This window comes from Artemia sp. Qi Xiang Cuo, chromosome 2 (assembly GCF_049724085.1).
Source record: "Artemia sp. Qi Xiang Cuo chromosome 2, ASM4972408v1, whole genome shotgun sequence".
NCBI lineage: Eukaryota > Metazoa > Arthropoda > Branchiopoda > Anostraca > Artemiidae > Artemia > Artemia sp. Qi Xiang Cuo.
Window position 1 is genome coordinate 53301170 of NC_142795.1, and position 24068 is coordinate 53325237.

General features: G+C 35.3%; 1 protein-coding gene across 1 annotated transcript in view; it reads left to right on the top strand.

Annotated features, from left to right (window-relative positions):
• Positions 1-465: 465 nt before the first annotated feature.
• Positions 466-24068, top strand: part of Ufsp2 (UFM1 specific peptidase 2) — a 131480-nt gene continuing 107877 nt past the window's right edge. Inside the window, exons 1-2 of the mRNA XM_089108171.1 lie at positions 466-560; positions 20382-20579. Coding sequence (XP_088964297.1) covers positions 522-560; positions 20382-20579 — 237 coding nt within the window. The 5' untranslated portion in view covers positions 466-521. The remainder of the gene's footprint in view (positions 561-20381; positions 20580-24068) is intronic.

The following is a 24068-nucleotide window of genomic DNA, read 5'->3' on the forward strand; positions in this document are numbered from 1 at the left end:
AAATTCAATCCAGACTGCAGGTGGTGTACAACCTTGCTATTAACAAGATTATCAACAAAATGAACCCACCAGTGCCTCCTGAATTTCAGAAAAGCCCATTATAGGTTCCATATCTGCATAAGAAAGCAGCCAACAATATGGCTGATTTTTTCGCAACGGTACAATTCAGGCGGAAAAACGAAGAAGGTCTATTGCCGAGGTCAGTTCTTATATAAATTTCATAATCACGAACTATTTGAAAAACAGTCTTTTCAGAAAAGTCATTTCTAGTTACTTAGTTAAAAAAAAATAATGGGTCTAATAAATCATCAAGGAAGCAATCGATTTCTCGTCAAGCATCAAAGTTCAGTCGTCAGGCTTTTTTAACTAAAAAACGAAATAGGAAAAAGTACTTTGGCTGGCGAGTGGTCATACCCAAGTTCATTCATAAAGGTAAAACAAGAAGAAGAAGAAAGATGACTGATTAATGTTTTAAAAATATATAAGCAAGCCTAATTAAACGGAAGCTGATTAAAACAAAAATGAAAAAAGTGAAGTTCCTTTCCAAGGAATCTTTTGAGGTTATTTAGAAGTTACTCACATTTTATAATTGGCTAGTACGAGATCCATCTTAATATCCCTGGTCTAAGCCTCAGGGTATTTTTTCAAATTGCCAACTCCCGTGTTTTTTCCTCCCTCCTCTATTAATTTTTTGCAGTTCATATTATTGACTTACAAATAAAATCACTTGATGCCTTTTTTTTATGCTCTTTCCAAATATAACAATCAATTTTGTTGCAAATGAATTTCACCCCCACCCCTATTATATACCAATTCAGGGTATATATTTGCACATAAGGGGGGGATAGGGGTAAAGCTTTTTTGGATTTAAATGAGTGGTAAATTTAAACTTTACCCCCACCCCTCCCCCTAATGGGCAAATATACACCCTGAATTGGTATATATATGGGTGGGGTGAAATTCATTTTGGAAAAAATGATTATTATATTTGGAAAGAGCATAAAAAAAGGCATCAAGTTGTAGTTTATGTTTACTTTATTTGTAAGTCACTAATATGAATTGCAAAAAATTTACTCAATTTTACCTGTAGGCCTAGCCTAGAATCAGAATGTCATCCTGAATCCAAATCTGACATTCGTTTCAATTGCTAATTTCATTTTAAGTCTCTTACAGATCCTCAAAAATGATAGGCTACCTTTTCCTCTTATTTTGGATAGGCTAGGCCTAAGGCTTATATATATATGGGTTGGCATCAGTCTTATTAAAACAGTTTATCCATAAATTGAATGAATGGTGATGAAATTCACAATCAATAATTGTATAGTTAATATTTAACATGGGCTATAGCCTATATGTAGGTAAGGTTAAAAAAATAGGTTAGGTTAAAATTGAATTTGCAGCTAAACAAATATAGACAAGAGAGGGGTGAAACCATACATTTTGAGGATTTTGACCCCTACAAGGCAAATTTCTAAAGATACAAACTTCCTTTTTAAACAAATAGCCTATATAACTTGATTATTCACTTGTCTTGGTGATTTTCTTCAATAACATCCATGAAGTTGTTCCTAGGAGAGACCCAAAAATGTATGACCTCTTCTAGTGTCCAAAGTTGCCCCAACCATGGGGTGATTTTGGACACACATAGGGTACTTCTGGAATTTTGTCAATTAATGCTTATTGTTATGTACCAATTAATGGCTTATGTGGCCTTTCCAATGGGCTGAATTCAAATGTACCAATTAATGGCTTACATCACCTGTTGTATAGGCTGACATCACAGAAGAGTGCATGCTGAGTAAAGAAGGAATGAATTAGTAGTATATAAGCAAGTTTCATAAATATTATAGTAGTTGAATTCTGACTACAGATTAAAACAGTTCATAATACCCTTTTGACTTACTTTATAATATCTGGTGACCAGCAGAGGGATCTGTTCCCAAGGTGAGCTCTTTCTTTTCAGGTTCTGTTTCTTAAAAAAGGCTACTTTAAATCTCTGCTCCTGTGTTTAGTTCCAAGCAGAAAATTCACTCATTTGTTTCTATTTCCAAATAGAAATCTCTTACTTGTTTTTGTTTCTAATTTCTGTTTTTGGGTTCACTTCCAAACAGAAATCACTTTCTTGCTTTTGTTCCTCAAGTCTGTTTATGGGTTTAGTTCTGAACAGAAGTCCATTTTTTTGTTTTACTTTCCTGATTCTGTTTATGGGTTCAGCTCCAAACAGAAATTCATTTTTCTTTTGTTCTAATTTCTGTTTATAGGTTTACTTCCAAATAGAAATTCATTTTTTTTTCTGATCTCTGTTTACAGGTTCAGTTCTGATCAGAAATTCACTTTTGTTTTTGTTCTAATTTCTGTTTACAGGTTTACTTCTGAACAGAAGTCCATTTTTCTATTTTTGATCTCTGTTTATGGGTTTATTTCCAAACAGAAATCCATTTTTTGTTGTTGTTTTACTTTTCTGATTCCTGTTTTTGGGTTCACTTCCAAACAGAAATCCCTTTTCTTGTTTACAGGTTTACTTCTAAACAGAAGTTCATTTTCTTGTTTTACTTTCCTGATTCTGTTTACAGGTTCAGTTCCAAACAGAAATTCATTTTTGTTTTGTTCTAATTTTTGTTTACAGGTTTTACTTCTGATCAGAAATCTATTTTTTTTTATGATCTCTGTTTATGGGTTCAATTCCAATCAGATATTCACTTTTGTTTTCAGTCTAATTTTTGTTTACAGGTTTACTTCTGAACAGATGATTTTTCTATTTCTGATCTCTGTTTACAGGTTTATTTCCAAACAAAAATCCATTTTTTTTGTTTTACTTTTCTGATTCCTGTTTTTGGGTACACTTCCAAACAGAAATCCCTTTTCTTGTTTACAGATTTACTTCTGAACAAAAAAAAAATATCCAATTTTGTTTTATTTTTCTGATTTCTGTATATGGGTTCAGTTCTAAACAGAAATCTATTTTCTTGTTTTACTTTCCTGATTCTGTTTATGGGTTCAGTTCTGAACAGAAATTCATTTTTGTTTTGATCTAATTTCTATTTACAGGTTTACTTACAAACAGAAATCCATTTTTTTCTGATCTCTGTTTACAGGCTCAGTTCCAATCAGAAATTCACTTTTGTTTTCATTCTAATTTCTGTTATGGGTTTACTTACAAACAGAAGTCCATTTTTCTATTTCTGATCTCTGTTTACAGGTTTGTTTCCAAACAGAATTCATTTTTTTTTGTTGTACTTTTCTGATTCCTGTTTTTGGGTTCACTTCTGAACAGAAATCCCTTTTCTTGTTTATTGGTTTACTTCCAAAAAAAAAAAAAAAAAAAATCTAATTTTCTTTCACTTTTCTGATTTCTGTTTATGGGTTCAGTTCCAAACAGAAATTCACTTTTGTTTTCATTCTAATTTCTGTTATGGGTTTACTTCCAAACAAAAGTCCATTTTTCTATTTCTGATCTCTGTTTATGGTTTATTTCCAAACAGAAATCTATTTTTTTTTGTTTTACTTTTCTGATCTCTGTTTACAGGTTCAGTTCCAAACAGAGATTCACTTTTGTTTTGTTCTAATTTCTGTTTTCATGTTTACTTTTGAACAGAAGTCCATTTTTTCATTTTTTTTTATTTTTGATTTTGGTTTACAGGTTCAGTTCCAAACAGAAATTTACTTTTGTTTTGTTCTAATTTCTGTTTTTGGTTTTACTTCTGAACAGAAGTCCATTTTTTATTTCTGATCTCTGTTTATGGGTTTATTTCTGAACAGAAGTCCATCTTTTTTTTTTTTTTTTTTGATTTCTGTTTACAAGTTCAGTTCCAAACAGAAATTCACTTTTGTTTTGTTCTAATTTCTGTTTACAGGTTTACTTCTGAACAGAAGTCTTTTTTATTTCTGATATCTGTTTATGGGTTTATTTCTGAACAGAAATCCATTCTTTTTTCTGATCTCTGTTTATGGGTTTATTCCAAACAGAAATCTACCTTCTTTTTTCTCTCTCTCTCTCTTCTTGTTCTTTTTTTTTGGTCTTTTCTTGTTTTATGGGTTTGGATTCTAAAACAGCTCCTTTGCAATTAGACATCCATAAGCTAAGCCCATATAATTTTACCTTTTGTGCTGGCAGGCAACAAGGAGACAAAAAAACAATCCAGGGAAGCAGGAGCTCCAAGGACTGACTTCATTCCTTACCATTCAAGGTCAAGAACCAAGCATAATTCTGAAGGGGAAAATCTAGAAACAATGTCAAAAATGGACCATACCATCTGGAAGTCGTTGCTAGAAGCCTTCCTGCATTCAGTGGTTCAATCAACAAAAGCCTTGGTGGAAAACCAGCAGAAAGCATTAGGAGAAGCTTTAATGGCAGAGTGGAAGCTGAACAAAGAAAACCAGCTGTCTCTAGTACGTCACCTGAAGAAGGAGATGAAACAAGACCAAGAGCTTGGAGGAATTAGCTTTTAGACTCTCACTGAGTCTGGAGCCACTACCTTCTATGTGGCCCCACTGAGAGAAGGCGACAACGTGGAGGCCTACTTGGAAGCTTTTACAGGAACTGCAACTGCCTGCAATTTACCTCAAGCCGCGTGGGTGGCCAGGCTTGTAGCAAACCTGCCCAGGAAGGCTCTGCAGGCTTATACAGCCCTACCATCTGCCAAAGCTAGCAACTTCAAAAAGGTCACAACAGCAATTCTCAAGAAGTTCCATGTCAATAGTGAGACTTTCCTCTGATGATTTTGACATGCTAGCAAGCGCTCAGGCGAGTCTTATACAGAATACAGGGACTACCTGACTACCACAGCCAAAAAATGGCTCTGTTTTGAGAAGGTGGAGGAACAAAGAACAGCAGAACCCAACCTGACCAGTCATTTTGATCAGGTCCTAGAAAATATTGTAGTGGAACAGTTCATTACACTGCTAATCCTGACCTTAGGGTTTTCTTTAAGTCAGAGTGGTGCAAAACCCTGGGAGAATGCATCAGAAAGGCTGATGACTGAGACAAGTCTACAACTGTTGAAGAAGGAGGTAGCATGAACAAATGGACCTCTCACCAAACTTGAACAGATTCCTGGTCTGGAAGACAATCCACACAAACCCTCACCAAAACATTGCTATTACCATCCTAACTCAACATCACATACAACTTAGAAATGCAGGGGAGGCAAACGCCAAACCCAAGAGCCAAAAAGGGAAAGGGTATATGCATCTAACCTGGTGGAGGAGCTATCAACCCCCCATGCCTGGATAAATTGTCAAGGCTCGCTGCAATGGGCAAATGCTACCTTTAGTGGTTGGCTCAGGATGTGAATTCATCATGGTAAACCTAGAACAGGTCAAAAGAGTTTACCCCACCCCTGGGAAAACTTTGAAGTATGTTACAGCAGAAGGCCACAAAATAGAATGTGCTGTTGGACTTCTGACAATGCAGCTTATGGATTGCACAGGAAGAATTCTTGAAGAACAGATTGAAGCAGGGATCTGCCCCACATTACCCAAAACATTTTACTGGGAAGAAATTTTCCAAGATTCAAGGAGAATGTGCTGCTGATTAATGTCCAGGATCTACCCAAAGCAGAAACAAAAGAAGCCTTTGTGGCAACACAATGTCAACCCAGGCAGAGATCATCAAAGAATCATAGTGGTCCCAGCTCAGAACCAGAGTTCCATAAAGCACTGACTGTGCCTCTGCATGATTCTGACCCCTGCAACATGTCATCAGTGAAAAACCCGCAAGGTGTTTCAAGCTCACTACCCTGCCTCATTTGTCTGCCACAGATAAGTCTCACCCCACCAACAAGGGACTGATTTCAGACACAATAACCCAAGCTGGAAATCTGGAATTAGACAGTAACATAGCAACCCAGAATTTTGGTGGCCCAGAATTTACAAGGATATCAGTAGTTACATCAAGTCATGCACAGCTTGTCAAATGACCGCCAGTCGCAAACCAAAGGAAAAGGTACCCCTTAGGCCTTTTCCCACCATAATTAAGCCATTCTCAAGAATTGCCACAGATATAGTTGGACCCCTACCTAAAAGCTTTGCAGGTCATCAGTGGCTTTTAGTTATTACTGACTATGGATCTATATATCCTGAAGCTATACCACTGCAGTCAACAAAATCACCTGTTATTGCAGATGAAGTTGTCAAGTTCATCTCGTGTTATGGAATTTGCTACGGAATCTTGACAGATCAAGGAACTCAGTTCTTGTCTTCTGTCTTGAAGAAGTGGTATGGTACCAGATATTGAATATAAAACCAATAAGGACAAGTCCATACCACTCAGAGACGGATGGATAAACTGAAAGGTTCAACGGGACTCTAATATCCATGCTTCGCAAATACGTAGGAACATCAACTAACACCTGGCACAAGTTTATACCCTTCCCACTATTTGCATGTCGAGAAACAACGCATCCATGTCGAGGGTATAGCCCATTCGAGATACTATACGGACGGGATCCTGAACCCAATGCAAGAAGAGTGGGAAGATAAGACGGGGGAAGACCCAATAATAATTGCAGAATATATTCGACAGATGCGCGTTCTATTATCGGAAATATGCGATTTTGCCATAGAAACAAAAGCATCTAAGGCAGCAAAAATGAAGCGGTACTACAATTGAGCAATGAAGCCAAGGACCTGGTCTATCGGTGACCAAGTTCTACTTTTATTACCAGAAGGAAGTAATAAACTTAATGTCCGTTGGCAAGGACCATTCCAGGTGCTGCGTATTATTTCGCCAGTCGACTATGAAATAGACCTTGGAGGCTCAAGAAAAAGAAAGTAATCTATTACATTAACCTCCTAAGGAAGTTTGAGGAAAGAGATGAGAAAGATAGCAATGAAGTTTTTGTTGCAACAGTTGATGAAGAAGAAGAAACACAGTTGCCATTCAAACCTAAGAAAAAGAGGAACATGAAGTAATGCCGAATATAAACTCTGCCTTGCCACACAAGATGAGGGAAGAAATCCTAAAGAACATCATGGCCCAGACAGAAGTTCTGTCAACAAGCCTCGGGACTACAAATGTAAGACACAAAATACACACTGAACCCATCATCCCATTTGAGTTCCACCTTATCATGTGCCACAGTCTCAGAGGGAAGTGCTGAAACAAGAAATGAAAAAAATGTTACAAGATGGCATTATCAAACTTTCACATAGCGAATGGTCATCCCCTGTAGTTTTCGTGAAAAAAAAAGGATGGCAAATGGAGGTTTTGCATTGACTATAGGCAAGTAAATGCTATAACTAAATTCGAAGCCTATCCCATGCCGCGCATTGATCAAATATTGGAAAACTTCTGGACTGCCCAGTTCTTCTCGATAATAGACTGCCGAAAAGGATACTGGCAAGTCAAGATGGCAAGTATTTTGGTCGAGAAAACTGCATTTTCGACTCCATTTGGTCATTACCAGTTCCGTGTAATGCCATTTGGGCTGAAAGGCGCACCAGCGACTTTCCAGCAGATGATTGACGAAGTATTGAGAGAATACCCAAAGGCTCGAGCATACTTTGATGACATAATACTTTTCAGCAACACTTTAGCAGAGCACCGTAGACACCTGAGTGAAGTATTAAAACGTCTGAACAAGGCGAACCTAAAAATCAATACCAGGAAAAGTGGGTTTGGTTATACCAAACTAGAATATTTGGACACACAGATGGGGAAGGTGCAATCAGTCCAGTACTAAATAAAGTATAAGCAATCAAATCATTCCAGTGCCCAGCCACCAAGAAAGCACTGAGAACCTTCCTTGGAATGACCAATTATTATTCTCAGTTCATCAAGGGGTATTCCGGACTCACAAGGGAACTCTGAAGAGTTCCCCAAAGGTATTCCGGACTCACAAGAGGGTGGACGCCCTCTCGCGCCTCTAAGTAGCAGGCGTTGCTCTGTATGTAAATATGTACGTTAATATTAATCTTTTTTAGATGGTAGACGATGCGGAAATCATCCTGTTGGAAGACAGGGACGTTCAAATAGACTAGACATTTGCTAAGCTTATTGGCATTGCTGAGGGTTTTTACGAGAACCTTGAGGACCTTCCGGAACTTGAGCCTATTGGGGAAGCATCTGGCACCACCAAGGAGCTCTGACCAGCCGTATTGGCCATGAACAAGGCTACCGAGATCCCATTTCTGACACCAACGAATTAAAAAAGGAAACATCCAGGGGCAGCTGTACAGAGGAAACAGCGCAAGTCCCTTAGAAAAATGTTTGACTACACTCCTCCTGCTCCCCCTCTACCAACTATAGTGACAAAGGAAATGTTTTTCAGCAATAACGATGGCGAAAGAATCATAATCCAAGAGGGAACAAAGCTATCGAATAATATGCTTGCCAAGTTTACCGCAACACAAACCTCTGAAGCTTTACAAACTCCGAGGAAAGGGAGGAACTGTTATGTACCAATTAATGGCTTATGTGACCTTTCCAATGGGCTGAACTCAAATGTACCAATTAATGGCTTATGTGACCAGTCGCATGGGCTGACGTCACAGAAGAGTGCACGCCGAGTGAAGAAGGAATGAATTTGTAGTATATAAGCAAGTGTTGTAAATATTACAGTGGTTGAATTCTGACTATGGATTAAAACGGTTCATAATATCTTTTTGACTTACTTTATAGTACTTATAATAATTGATTCCAATAGTATTAACAATTAATTTGGATAATATACAAGTTAAATGCAACATTAAATTTATGTCATGAGAAATTTGGCCAAATCACAGCCAAATCCAAGAGGTTTGGCTTTTGCCCAGTTCATCCTACTGAAACCAGTGCGGGAGCTTCATGATAATGTCTTGAAAGTCAGTTTCTGTACAATCTCAACATTCAGGGAAGATAAACTTCCCACCTGACTTGCACAGGTAGTTTGTTTTTGCTACTCTGCCCCTTTGTTTCTTCAATTTCACCAACATAGTAAACAGCAGAGTTTTGCTTCTTCCCCGCCATAAACCTTACAAGCACAAAATTTCCACAAGATAATTCTTCATCAGTCTCAAACTCTCTGATTATATCCACAATGTAAAGACTTATAATCCAACTTGTTATTGAGCTGCATATCTAGGTCTGAAATGCTGCCTCTAGTTTTGTGAGCAATGAATAAAACCTTTGAATTTTTTTTAGCAACTTTTCCTATTTCTTAGCAAGCTTTAGCCCACTCTCTGCTTTTAGTGCCCTTTTTTCTTGTGTTTCTGTCAGAATTCTACTTTTGCCTTTTCTACAGTTTTTGTGCAGACCCACTTGCATTTTTGCCTGTGGACATGGTCTGATGCTTTGAGGAGTTAGGTCTATAGGCAAGTTCGATGTTGCAATCATAGAAAATGTTGTCCAATCTTGAACACTGGATGTTTTAAAGTTTGAACAAAGTATCTTAGTAACAGGCAGAATTAATCTTGGACAAATTTGATATAAGAAAAAAATTGTTATGTTGAATAATTGTGTTTAAATAGGCTAGGCTGTAAGGCCTTTGATGGCCAAAAATATATCACTTTAGGTCCTCTATAACACAACAGGAACACCATCAATTTTACCAATTTTCTGCCTCCAGCTACATATAGCTTCATGTTCTAACCCACAAAAAACTTCTGTCAGTACAGGGTAATACTGGACACAATGAAAAGTGTCCAGATTTGCCCCATGTTGATGCCATTTAGAAAATTTATTTTTTCATAGATAATGGCTTGATATTTGCTGATGAAAATTGCCATGGAAATAGCAGGGATATACCTTGTGTGATTGTGCTAACTTACAGCCCAATAGCTACAACAACGTAGAAAAATATTTGACAAAGACTACATGTCTCAGGATTTCCAGCAAGCATATAAAAACTTCATTTCCTCTTTTCTTGGTTGTCTCTTTTATCTAAAATTTAAAACTTGCACAGAACATGCATTACATGAAGGGAAGGGCATCTAGTGAGAATTTTTTGAATGGATTAGCTCAAAAACTTTAGACAAGAGCTCAAATATACAGAGTTGCCCCTGTGAGGTTTTGTCCCTCTCTCCCCTAATATTGAAGTGGGATTGAAGGGTGAAGTTCTGATTTTAGAGGTATTTTTTCTTAGCTATCTGAATAATCTGGTATTTTAGATTTTTGCCAAAAGTTGTTAGGCCAGGGGAAGGAAAATTCCGGAAATCAGTCTAGAGCCTCATTTATGGTAGATTTTCCAATTAGCTATATACTAAATGATTACAAATCAATTTTTGAAATCAAATATTTAAAAGCCATTGGTTAAAAACAATCAAATGTACTTGTCTGTTATAATGCCCATGTATATAGAAGCTAAGTAGACCCAGTTTTCATTGAGGTTGCAATCTGTATGCAATGAACTGATCTTTGACTAACCCTAATGAAATATCACAAAATATGATGAAAATACAACACTTTAGAAACAAATTTGAGCTATATATTTGCACCTGAGGGGGTGGGGGGTTAAGTATAATGGGTCTGCATGCAAAATGTGTTAGGTACAATTATTCTGCATATTATGAAGTAAGAATTGTTTTCTAACTTCACACTGTCCAAATACTTCACTACCACCCCTCTCCCTAATGTGCAAATATATAATCCAAATTATATACTTACCATCTATTCTGTCACTTGTCTTTGTTTGTCTCATGCTAAGCTGAAAGAAACTGGTTCTACTTAGCTTCTTTATACATAGGTGCTATAACAGACAAGTACCCAATCAAATTTAATGTTAAAGGTCTAAAGCAGCAGCTCTTCTGAAGGATACATGCTAGAACAAAAAGACGTATGAAACCAAGAAAGGAAAGGATATAATAAATGAAAAATAAAATCAAATAGGTGAGAAAACAAGGATTTTGGCAGCCAATAGCAGAATATGAAGACAAAAAAACAAGCAAATATTTTGACAAGAACCTCTGCCAAGTTGTCCTCAGTGCTCAAAAAAAGGATCCAACCTTTTGAAATGAAATTGACAAGAGGAGAAAAGATACTGAATAAAAAAACCAGCCAGAAATAAATGAAAGAGAATTCACCAATTGCACTGGACAAGTATTCTTGTTGTGTTCAAGTATTGGACAAGTTTTTTAATTAAATTCACCTATTCTATTCTCAGCAGACATTTTGTACAGCATGCTGATACATAGATAAACATTCCACAATTAGCACTGGCGTTGTGTGAAATACAACTAGTTTCAGTTGTAATTCTTAGCACATTTATTTCTTTTTAGAGCTGGTTAAAAGAAATATTTAGAAAAGCGAAAATAGCAAGAAGTCAGCATGGTATTATACATAGAGGCAGTTCTACATTTATGGGTTAGTATGTGAATCCGGAGCGTAAGGAATAGGACATTATCAACACTTATTAGGCATTTCTTTGATAAATAAGAAAATCAATATACTGGAAATAAAAATTAAAACAATTTAATGATTCTTGGAGTGGATCCCCCTTCACCAAACTACAACCAATTTGACCTATCTGGTTATATTACAAATATCAGTATAAAAAGCACTAAGTCTTATTTCCCTTTTCAATAGTTTCTTTTTCACTTAGGAAATTATGTTCACTGTATATCTACCTTTTCATTCTTCCAAGATTATATTTTGTCCTATTTACAGATGTAAAGGGTGCATTCATTTGCACTTTTGAAAGTCTTAAAACAAGAGAATCTGATTTTGAACTGATAGATTTTCAAACAGTTTGTGGGAAAAAACTGTAAGTAAGGAGCAACACAGCTCAATAGTAACCACAACTTTAGACACCAGAATTTTGATACTGATAGACATATCAAAAGAATTGGCCTATTATGCTGATTCCAAATATGTAAGTTTTATTAAGTATAGTGTTACTCATCAAAGGCCACAAGCCTAAGAATATTTGCCTGATTTTTGAAAAAGGGGAAAATAGCCCCTAAAAGTTAAAGAATCTTAATGTAAGCCACACCATAAGATTCATTCAGCATATCCAGAAACCTCAGTTCAGAGGTTTCAACCTCCTATCTGCAAAAATTTGGAGTTCTCTATTTCTTGCCAGAAAAAAGATCACAGATGCGTGTTTATTTGTTTTTTTTTTCCCAGGGGTTATCGTATTGACCCAGTGGTCCTAGAATATTGGAAGAGGGCTCATTTAAATAGAAACTAAACGTTCTAGTGCCCTTTTTAAGTGACCAAAAAGATAGGAGGGCAACTTGGCCCCTTCCACTGCCCCTTTTTTCCCAAATAGCTGGTTTTTGATTCACTATCTTTCCTTTTCTTGTCCATTTCACTTCAAAAGGTTAGTTTTGTTTTATCAACACTGAGGATGACTTGGGCAGAGATTCTTGTCAAAGTATTTGCTTGTTTTTCGTCTTCATATTCTGCTACTGGCTGACAAAATCCTCGTTTTCTCACCTATTTGGTCATATTTTTCATATATTATATCCTTTCCTTTCTTGGTTTTATATGTCATGTATAGCCAGTGTGGTCTTAGAATATATTTAAGAACAAAAAAAGAAATATTTTGTGATTGTTAATCTTAGGTGTAAGCCTAGAATTGGGGGTTGAGAAGGAAACATGTTAAGAAAACAATTCTTACTTCATAATATCTGAAAAATTCACACTGTCGAAAACACATTTCGACTGCAATTCTGCTGTAATTTACCCCTTCCCCTGCAATATGCAAATATATAGCCCAAATTATATATTCCCCAAACATTCTGCCATATTTCACTCTTTTTTCCAACCCATGTACCCATAAATTGAATAAATTGTGATGATATTGAAAAATGGAAAAATGCATAGGCCTAGGAAATAAATAATATGGGCTATATATTTGCACATTAGGGGACTGGGGTTAATGTGTAGTAGAATATGTGCTGAATTTAATGATAGCATTTTTGTGAAAGTTGTACCCTCCTGTTGCTTTATTATTATTTTTTTTTTGAAGGGGGGTCCTTTTTAAGAATCAGACAAATTTTTTCAGGCTTGTATTTTTTGGTGGGTAATTTTCAAGTTGGAGGAGTTCACAAATCTGGAAACTAAGAAACTAACAAAGTGAGAAAGGGGAACTAAGAAAGGGAAACTAAGTAACCAAGAAAGTGAGAAGTTATCCTTAAAAAAAGATACAGAAAAGTCAGTCCACAGTCTACTGCTGCAAATCACAAGCATTTCAGAGAGGAAAAAAAGGGCCCATTTTTTTGGCTCATGAATCAATGCAGCCAAGATTTGTTACAGTTTTCATTCAAACAGTTTGTGGTAACAAACTGTATAGTACAAACAACCTGGCTCAATAGTAACCGAAACTCTAAAGAACGGAATTTTGATACCAATAGTTTCATCAGAAGAACCTGATTTTATGCTGGTTTTAAATATACAAGTTTCGTCAAGTTTAGTCTTACTCATCAAAATTACGAGCCTGAGAAAATTTGCCTTATTTTCGAAAAAGGGGGGGGGAACATGTAAAAGTAATAGGATCTTAATGAAAATCACACCATCAGATTTAGCGTATCAAAGAACCTTACTGTAGAGGTTTCAAGGTCCTATGTGCAAAAACGTGGAATTTTGTATTTTTTGCCAGAAGAAAAATCATGGGTGCGTGTTTACTTGTTTGTTTTTCTTTTCCCCAGGGGTGAGCGTATCGACTCAGTGGTCCTAGAATGTCTCGAGAGGGCTCATTCGAACGGAAATTAAAATTTGTAGTGCCTTTTTAATTAAAAAGCAAAATTTAATTAAATTAAAAACCTTTTTTAAATTCCACTAAAAGCTGCATTTTTATTGCCAATCTTGATGAATGCCAGCTATCCTAACAACTAGTTTGCTTACGATTGTACCATCAGCGACTTATGAAAAATAAGTTACATATAAGTCTTGATAGTAAATTTGTTAATTATAATAAAGAACGAATAGAAAGTTGTTATAGTCACATTGAAAAGGTTACTGTTTACAATATGTTGAAGAGATAGAACGGGGTTGATTTTCTTGTATAACCGTATATGAAGCTATAAGTGAAAGCAATATTTATACACGTTTATCTTACGACAAGAAGGTTTTATTTTATTTTTTTTCTCAGTTCAGGATTGCTAAAGTTATTATGTAAACTGCAAAAATTGTACCATTTTTTGAATCTTCTGAATCATCTGAGCATTAATTTGAATCTTCTAATTCAAACTATAAAAATACCTTAAAATTTTGAAATTAGTTTTATTTTTTTGGTAGGATCTAATTACCCAACGCGGGATTCAATGTGTATTTCCATACCAATGAAATTCATTTTTTTTATATTTTAGTTTTCAGTTCAGAATTTATAAAGTTTTCATCTTTTTAATCTTTTTTAATCTTTTAATTAAAACTAGAAAAATACCTGAAAATTTTATAATTAGTTTAATTTTTTGTCCTTGCTACTCAACGCGTGATTTAAATAATGTGTATTTCCACTAGAAAATATTTTATTGAAATGGTATCACCAGTACAAAAGAAGAAACTTAAGGAGAAGGAAAGATGTAGAAGTTGAGCTAAACGGATTGCTGGCAAAAAGAAAGAGAACTACAATAAAAACAAGGATGTTCTTAAACTGATGGCCAAAGACTGATATAACCAAAACAAACGCCGAGTTTTAAAACGATACAGAAATGATGAAGCTTACTGCCTGAACTATCAAGTCTGCATCTATCCAGAGAAACATCAAATACAGAAATGATGAGGCTTATCGCCTTATTACTATCAAGCCTGCATCAATCCAGAGAAACATCAAATAAAGGAACGATGAGGCTTATCGCCTGAATACTATCAAGTCTGCATCGATCCGGAGAAACACCGAACACAGAGATAATGAAGAGTATCATCAAAATTATATCAAATCTGTCTCATTAAAACAAAGAAACAAATAGAGGAGGGATGATTTTTATCATAGCAATCACATAGAAAAGGTTACTGTTTACAATATGTTGAAAAGATACAAAGGGATCGATTTTTCTTGTAAGCAACATATGAGAAAAACATCAAACAATGTCATCAAATTCTACAAGAATTTTTTTAGAAGCCAAAGGTTGACGAAAAAACATGACGAAACATTCTCATATCACTCAAATCTGCCCGAACTTGCAATGAGATCCACACAAAAGAAAGTGAGAAGTTATCCTTAAAAAAGATACAGAAAAGTCAGTCTACAGTCTACTGCTGTAAGTCACAAGCATTTCAGAGAGGAAAAAAAGGGTCCATTTTTTTGGCTCATGAATCAATGCAGCCAAGATTTTTTCCAGTTTTCGTTTCAAACAGTTTGTGGTAACGAATTGCATAATACGAGTGACCCGGCACAATAGTAACCAACACTATAAAAAACCGGACTTTTGATACCAATTGATACATCAAAAGAATCGGATTTTTATGCTGATTTTAAATATATAAGTTTTGTCAAATTTAGTCTTACCCATCAAAATTTACGAGCCTGAGAAAATTTTTCTTGTTTTCATATAAGGGGAAACAACCCCTAAAAGTAATAGAATCTTAATGAAAATCACCATCACATTCAGCGTATCAGAGAACCTGACTGTACAGGTTTCAAGTTCCTATCTGCAAAAATGTTGAATTTTGTATTTTTTGCCAGAAGAAAGATCATGGATGCGTGTTTATTTGTTTGATTTTCTTTTCCCCAGGGGCGATTGTATCGACCCAGTGTTCCTAGAATGTCGCGAGAGGGCTCATTTGAACAGAAATTAAAAGTTTTAGTGCCTTTTTAATTAAAAAACAAAATTTAATCAAATTAAAAACTTTTGATTTAAATTCCACTAAAACTGTATTTTTATTGCCAATCTTGATGAATGCCAGAAATCCATATAACTATATATGACGTAATAAGTGAATGCAATATTTGTACAAACGTTTATCTTTTGACAAGAAGTTTTTATTTATTTTTTGTTCTCAGTTCAGGATCACTAAAGTTGTTATTGAAACTGCAAAAATATTTATGGTTTCTGAGCAATAATTTGAATCTTAATTCAAACTAGAAACATACCATTCGTTGTATTTTTGTTAGGTTCTAACTACCCGGCGCGGGATTTAATATATATTTCCATACAAAAAAAAATTCAGTTTTTTTTTTGTATTTGAGTTTTCAGTTCAGAATTGCTAAAGTTATTATGTAAACTGCAAAAATATCTATGGTATCTGAGCAGTAATTTTAATCTTTTAATTAAAACTAGAAAAATACCTGCAAATTTAAAAATTAGTTTATTTTTTGTTAGGTTCTTGCAGCTCAACGCGTAATTTAAATAATTTGTATTTCAATTAGAAAATATTTTATTGAAATGGTATCACAAGTACAAAAGAAGACACTTAAGGAGAAGGAAAGATATGAAAGTCGAGCTAAACAGGTTGCTCGCAAAACGAAAGAGAACTATGAGAAAAACAAGGACGTTCTCAAAATGATCACCAAAAACCGATATAAGGAAAACAAACGTCGAGTTTAAAAACGATACAGAAAGGACAAGGCTTATTACCTGAGTACTAACAAGCCTGCATCAATCCCGAGAAATATCAAATACAGAAATGATGAGGCTTATTGCCTGAATACTATCAAGGGTGCATCAATCCGGAAAAACATCAAATACAGAAATGATGAGGCTTATCGCCTGAATACTATCAAGTCTGCATCAATCCGGAGATCCAGGTTGCAGCAGTAGCTAGCAACCTAGTAAGAGACGATCACGTCCAATGTTAAGAAATATAAAAACCCATAACTCCCAAAAAAGGAGTCAGATCAAAATACAATACAGAGATAATGAAGAGTATTGTCAAAATTACATCAAATCAGTCTCTTTGAAACAAAGAAATAAATACAGGAATGATGTTTTGTATTGTAGAAATCACATTGACAAGGTTACTGTTTACAATATGTTGAAAAGACACAAAGGGATTGAATTTTTTCATAAGGATTAGATAAGAAATACATGAAACAAAGTCATCAAATATTGCAATAATTTTTTTAGAAACTGCAGGTTGAGGAAAAAACATGACGAAACATTCTCATATCACTCAAATCTGCCTGAACTTGCAATGATCTCTACACAAAATAATGTAAGAAGTAATCTTTCAAAAAAGATACAGAAAAGTCTGAGGCAAATTCTTTTACACAAACCAGCGCCAATTCTTTTGATATGTCCTGCCTCATAAGCTAGTCCAAGCACAATTCAACTCTGGTTAATAACAGGCAACCCAGTTTACTTTTAAGAAATTATAGAAAGAGATGGGTATATAGGTCCAGGACTGTAGCAAATATGAAGCCTGATTTAGAAAACTTAAATACTATCTTTGATATGTACGCAAAAATAACAGAAAGTACTCAACAATTGAAATTAAACTACTGCTAGAAAAAGCTAACGCGGTCATTAACATAGCTTCAAATTCACTAGCAAAGCTACACGCAAGCATCAAAAAGCAGTGTTCAAAGTTTTTGGAGAATCTATCAAAAACATATTATGTCCCTGACGTCAAAGAACTTAATACAAAGCTTAAACAGTAACGTGGTTTCATCCAAGCAAGCTACTTGTAAGTTAAAAAAACATTACTACACAAAAAACAGAGATATCCTGAAAAGAGAAAAGCAAAGGTATTTAACAGACCAGGCGTATCGAGAAGTAAAAAAATGCAAGCCTCAAGGAGCGTTGTCGTAATGATGAAGATTATAGAATAGCCATAATTGAGGGAGCCAAGCAAAAGATCAAGGAGCAGTATAATAATGATGAAGATTACCAAAACAAATATAAGAACAAAGAAAAGCAAAGGTATTCAACAGACGAGGTGTATTGAAGAATAGGTGTACTCTTTCTGTTTCAAAGTTTAACACTTTGTTGTGTTGACAATAATCAGTGATATATGAATATGAATACTCGACTTCTCCAGGGGCTACATTTAGGCCCTAGGGATCATTGATCATTCCCTGGAGCTGTGTTTTATTTGTGTGTTTATATTCAATGAAGTCAAAGTTTAAAGACATAGTCATTATAAATAGGGACTATGTAAGTTTGACCATATATCTGGTTTTCAGTCAGATAGCTGAAACCTAGTAAAGAACAAACCAAGGCACCTAGTAACTAAAAGTTAAGGTAATACAAGCTTCTTTTGAAAAGTTACTTGTCTGGGGTATAGTGCCATACTGAGGTTCGTCTCTTACTATTCAAACTAATAAAAAGCCAGAGGCCTTTCCCTGTTTGAAATCTGAGTCGCAGCGGTTATCCGTGAGAGGCGACCCTAGCGTTGCACGTTGTATGGATTATAATAAAGAACAAACTCTAGCCCATAGTAAATTAAATATTTTATATAATTACATTAAGGAATGATCTAAAGCCCATAGTAACTGAAGTAATAAAAGGAATCATTATATAGATGATTATTTTAGTTATATTCCTTAAGAAATCATTATAAGTAAAAATGTCCCATACTGGGAATCAAACTCGAGCCAACTGGATGGGAGCCAGCTATCCTAACCACTAGACCCTGTAGGATATATTAAGATATCTGATTAATGAAGTTTCACATAAAGGATCGTCTCCATAGAAATGTTTGATTAAACTTACGATTAAACTTATGATTGAGATATTTGATTAAACTTATGACTGTTGTTTTCAAGCCAGTTGGAGAAACGAAATACCAGGCACAGTTTTGTTGGACCCAAATCTTTTAGTCTTTTGATTTGGAATGATCAAAACATTCAAAGTCAAGGGATTGAGATGAACAAAAGTACAACAAGCCCTAGCTTATTGGGAGAAGAACTTTGTGCCCATTTTCAGGCAATTTTTTTTTTCAAAGCGGTAATAAAAAACAAACATAAATTAATTTTAAAAACTCCGAAAAAGGAGTTTTTCATAGGAAAGTAAAGAGCCATATTAAGCTTAAGAACAAGAGAAATTAGTCCTGTATTAATTCAACCTCAAAATGACCAGAAATCGCTCCCAAAGAATGAATGAAACCCAAAATTAAAATGAATGATCATATGAAAAAGAATGATAGCAGATACTAATAGCGTATAAATGAACAAATAAATCATAAATCAAATAAAAATTAGATAGAATATCCAAGTCGAACCAAAAACGGACAAAAACTACTACATTCAGGATTTGGCCTTCTAACCCTTCCCTCTCCCCCCAACCGTAAAAGTTCTAAAACCTACTGTTTCATTTGTGCTTTACTAAAAACAAAGTATGTTGCTTTTTTTTTATATTCGTAACATTGAAAAAAAAAATCACAGGTAAGTCAAATCTTGAATTGCTGATATTTGCAAGAATTGATATCATAATATATTAAATTTTATTTATTTCCATTAGTTCTTTGTATATTAGGCTATAGTGATATATTTTAAATTTTTTGTTGATATTTTGAAAAAGTGAAGCAGACTTAAAATACACATAGTTTTCAATAAAACACAAGTGATGCAAAATGCTTTAGAACTCTTACGGCTAAGGGAGAGGGAAGGGGGCAAAAGCCAACTTTTGTTTGTAGTAATTTTTGTTTGTTTAAGTTTGACTCCGATATTCATTTTCTCACTCGCTTTAAGATTTATTTATTCATCTATATTAGCATATGTTATCCTTATGTTCGATGTAATAATTTATTTTAATTTCTCTTTGTTCTGGGTGTCGTGTGTTCCTTGATAGTAATTTTGTTTGGATTATTATACAACTTTGATTTGGCTAGTCTCAAGTTTAATATGTTTTTTTTTACTGTCATTTGAAAAACTTCTTTTCTTGAATTTTTTTTTAATTAATAGTGTAAAATATCCCCACTTTTGGATACACTAGAGTAGGCATTTTAAATTATTTAGGGCCGTTTTTTCTTCGGTCTTGGAGGTGATTTCGACCCTGGTGGCGCACTCATTAGACTTTAAAACGTTTCTGAACAAAATGATTATCTCAGAATTTCGATCCAAGCATCATTGATGTTGTGGGGAGGGGGGAGTATCAAAAAAAGGTACCGAAGGGAGGAGCCCAAGGACTTACCAAAAATGTAATGGTTCCCCATGGGAGTAATATAGGGTCGACCCCTCCTCCTAGAACCAAGGTTTTCCCAAAGTACGTATCACTAGGAAGGGGGTGTAACAATAGGGAGAATACATTTTTTTTTGCAAAAAGAAAGACCACTCCTGCATGGGAGGGAACAAAGGGGGAGCCCCAAGCCCAAACTACTTTTCACTTAGAGGGGGGGGGAAATCAAAGTTTACCAAATCAAAACCTAATATTTCAAGAATTGTTTTTAAGGCCAAGTTTGCACATAGTCTTATGGAAATTCTTTTGCAATGCCCAAAAATTCTACCGTTACTTCCAAAAATGCCGCTGATTGAAAGTAGACTGGAAATTTCTCCTCCTTGTCCCATGGAAAATTTTAAAATGCTAGCCTAAAAAAGCTTGATTTTCATTTTAGACGTCGGGTCTTATGTTTTTTTTTCTTTCAGCGGGCTTCAAGTGCTGAAGAAGGTTTTCATTTTGTTGGATCTTTGTTACCAAATTTGGGAGGCATTCCAGAAGTAACTGTTGTGACAGCAATGAAAATTGGAGATGACGAAGACGAAAATTGCCCTATTTTTGATCTTGAGACGTTATCATGTCTTCCTAGTGGTCTCACTGTGGTTGGACATAGTACTATGTCAAAGGTAAAAATTTTGGCCAAAAATGGAAGGAAGACTAAAACTATAGCATTTTGAGATAATTTTTGATTGAATTTAAGTATATGTATAACATCATAGGTTGATAGATTTTTTTTTCGTAAATTAGCTGATATTATAAGATATTAACCAAAAAATTAATAGAAGTTAAAACAATCAAGTGTGTTATTACTGTCCGAATCAAACTCCCCAAAGACTCAGAGTGTGAGAGGCACTTCATTCAAAATAAAGTAGACTGATAAAATTAAAAGTTTTGTCTACCAAATAACTTTCGATATATTTGAAGGAGATAGATATAAAAGGAAGATATAATGACTAAAATAAGGGTCTTTTTAAAATAGTAAAACCCATTTAATTGTCACAAACGGGGTCAAAAACTAAGTGTTACACTTGACAAAATGAATTTCAAAGGGTACTGAAAAAAAACTAGTGCCTTGTCAAACAGTTTGTGGCAAAGTACTGTAAGTAATGAGTGACTCGTATTAGTAGTAACCGAAATTCTTGAAAAAGAATCTTGATAACAATGTATACATCTAAAGAATTAACATGGTGATTCAAAAAATGAAAAATTTACTAAATAAAAAAAAGAAAAGAAAATAAGTTGTGAAAAAAAAACAAAACAAAAGGAAGGATAAATATGCAGGTATTTCGGTTTAGATCTCTGCTCCACCGCCCTCAGTTTTTATTGGCATATTTATCCTTCCTTACTTCACTGGCTGGAATAATCCTCGTGTTTCTTCTTAGCGACATTTTTTCATTTTGTCATGTATAGCCGTTGTGGTGTTAGAAATTATTTAATAAATTTTTGACTGTAACAAAATTTACGAACCTTCAGTTTACCATATCAGATGTTACAGAGTGTTCAACCAATTGTCTGCTACAATTCGATATTTTGTATTGTTTCAAGCTGTCTTCAAATGGACTATTCATATTTAAGCCTCAAATGAGAAAAAATCGGGTCATATAAAAATTCAAACATAAAAAAAATGATAAAAGTGAAAAAATTAAACCTATAACGAACAGAAACTAAAACGAATAAGTTTATCAGACAAAGATAGTAGGTAATTCTATGAATGATTAGATGGGACCTAAAACGAACAGAACTTAAAAGGAATAATCTGGTGAAATTTCAAAAGAACCAAAATTATCACAAATAAGAATACCGCCCCTAAACTCTCAAAACACCAACGTGTTATTAGCACTTAAATAAAAATAGTTTGCGGTACAAGCAGTGTGTTTTTTATTTGTCGTAACCTCAACAATAAAAAAATAGTATTGCACGACTGATCAAGCTCTACAAAGTGGGTCTAAAGTAGCCATTTGTGTTCAAAGGGAGGAAATGTGGGGCTAAGAAATATGTGTCTCCGACCCGCCTAAAGTTTTAGCTAATATGGAGGAGACCGAATTAAAGCTTTGAGGAAGTATTTTGGAGGGTAAGGGAACTTCAAATATTATGTTTAGGAAAAAGATAGACAAAACATTTTGTCTCCTAAATTTTGGTTCGAGAACCGTCAGTTCTTTCTTAAAAGTTTGAAACTTATATCCATAAGCTGTTGGGTTAAGCGACCCTTATACACAAGAAAAACTTGAAATAAACTTTTTGCGACTACGAATGCACCCAACATTTTTGGCATCTCGTTGAAGACGACATGTATTTTGAAGAATGTGGTTTTTATTCTTCAAATCATCGTCAACAACAATAACAAGAAAAGATTAAAAGTGACAAAAAAAGATTAAAGGCCATACCGCTCCAATATTTTATTATTTATTAATATTATTTTTTTCCCCAGAGGCACTTCGTATGGAAGTGGTCGTCGCGTAAACTTCGGACGGGTCTCATTCGATTGGAAATTGAGAGGTCTTGTGCCCTTTTTAAGGGTCAAAAGTGATTGGAAGGCAACTAACACCCCTTCCACGCCCACCATTTCCCCAAACACCTCCAATAAACGTTTTTAGATAGCCAATTTGTTCTACGTAGTTGATTTCCAAACAGAAATCAGTTTTTTGAGGAGGACCCTCCCCTACAAACTCTCAAGGCAAGGGTTGTAAGTTATGCCCTGGCGTCATATAAGCTTTTTGTAGAAAGCTTTGTTGTAGAAACTACAAAAAGGGCTCATTCGATTGGAATTTCAAAGGGATAATGCCCTTTTTAATAGTCAAAAGTGACTGAAGGGCAACTGACCCCCCTCTCACGCCCACCTCTTCCCCAAACACATCCAATAAAAAATTTGAGATAGCCATTTGTTCAACGTAGTTGAAAATTCTGGAAATTAGGTCTTTGAGGATGACCCCCCCAGAGCCCTCAGGGTAAGGGTTGTAAGTTATGCTCTGGGGGCATATGAGGTTTTTATATAAAGCCTTGTCGTAGAAACTTCAAAAAGGGCTTATTCGATTGGAAATTTAAATGGCTAGTGTCCTTTTTATTAGTCGAAAGTGATTTGAAGGCAACTAACACCCCTTCCACGCCCACCATTTCCCCAAACACATCCAATGAAAATTTTTTGATAGCCATTTTGTTCAACGGAGTTGAAAGTTCTGGAAGTTATATCTTTGAGCAGGACACTCCCCCCACAGTATTCAGGGCAAGGGTTATAAGTTATGCCCTGGGGGCATATATGGTTCTTATGGAACATGGAAGGAATGCTCGTATAAACTTCAGAGAGGGCTTATTTGATTGGAAATTGAAAGTTCTAGTTCACTGTTTAAGCGTCAAAAGATATCGGAGGGCAACTAGACCCCCCCCCCTACGCCCCCTCTTCCCAAATGCATCCGATATAAATTTTTAAATAGCTTTTAAGTTAAAAATTATTCAAAAGTCAGATAACAAAACGTCGGTGTCGACAAAACCCCCCAGAGCCCGGGGGCAGGCGTTGTAAATTATGCCCTGGGGCAGTTATGGTTCTTATGAAAGGGATGCTCGTATAAACTTCAGAGAGGGCTCATTTGATTGGAAATTGAAAGTTCAAGCTCACTTTTTAATAGTCAAAAGAGATCCGAGGGCAGCTAGCCCCCCTCCACGCCTTCTTCTTCCAAACCCATCTGATGAGACTTTTGAGAGAGATATTTTTGTTAAAAATTGGTCAAAGGTCGGATAAGAAAAACTTCGATGTCAATACAACCCCCCAGGTCCCGAGGGAAGGCGTTCTAAGTTATGCCCTAAAAGCATGTATTGTTCTTTTGAAAGGGATGCTTGTATAAACTTCATAGAGGGCTTATCTGATTGGAAATTGAAAGTTCTAGTTCACTTTTTAAAAGTCAAGAGACTTAAGGGCAACTAACCCCCCCCCCCCATGCCCTTTTTTCCCAAACCCATGAGTTAAAAATTTTGTGATAGCCAGTTTTTTGAAAATAGTTCAAGAATTAGATACGAAAACTCTGGTGTCAACACAACCCCCAGGGCCCGGGGGTAGGCGTTGTAAGTGTAGTCCTGTGGACGAATATGGTTCTTATGGAAGGGATGTTCGTATAAACCTCAAA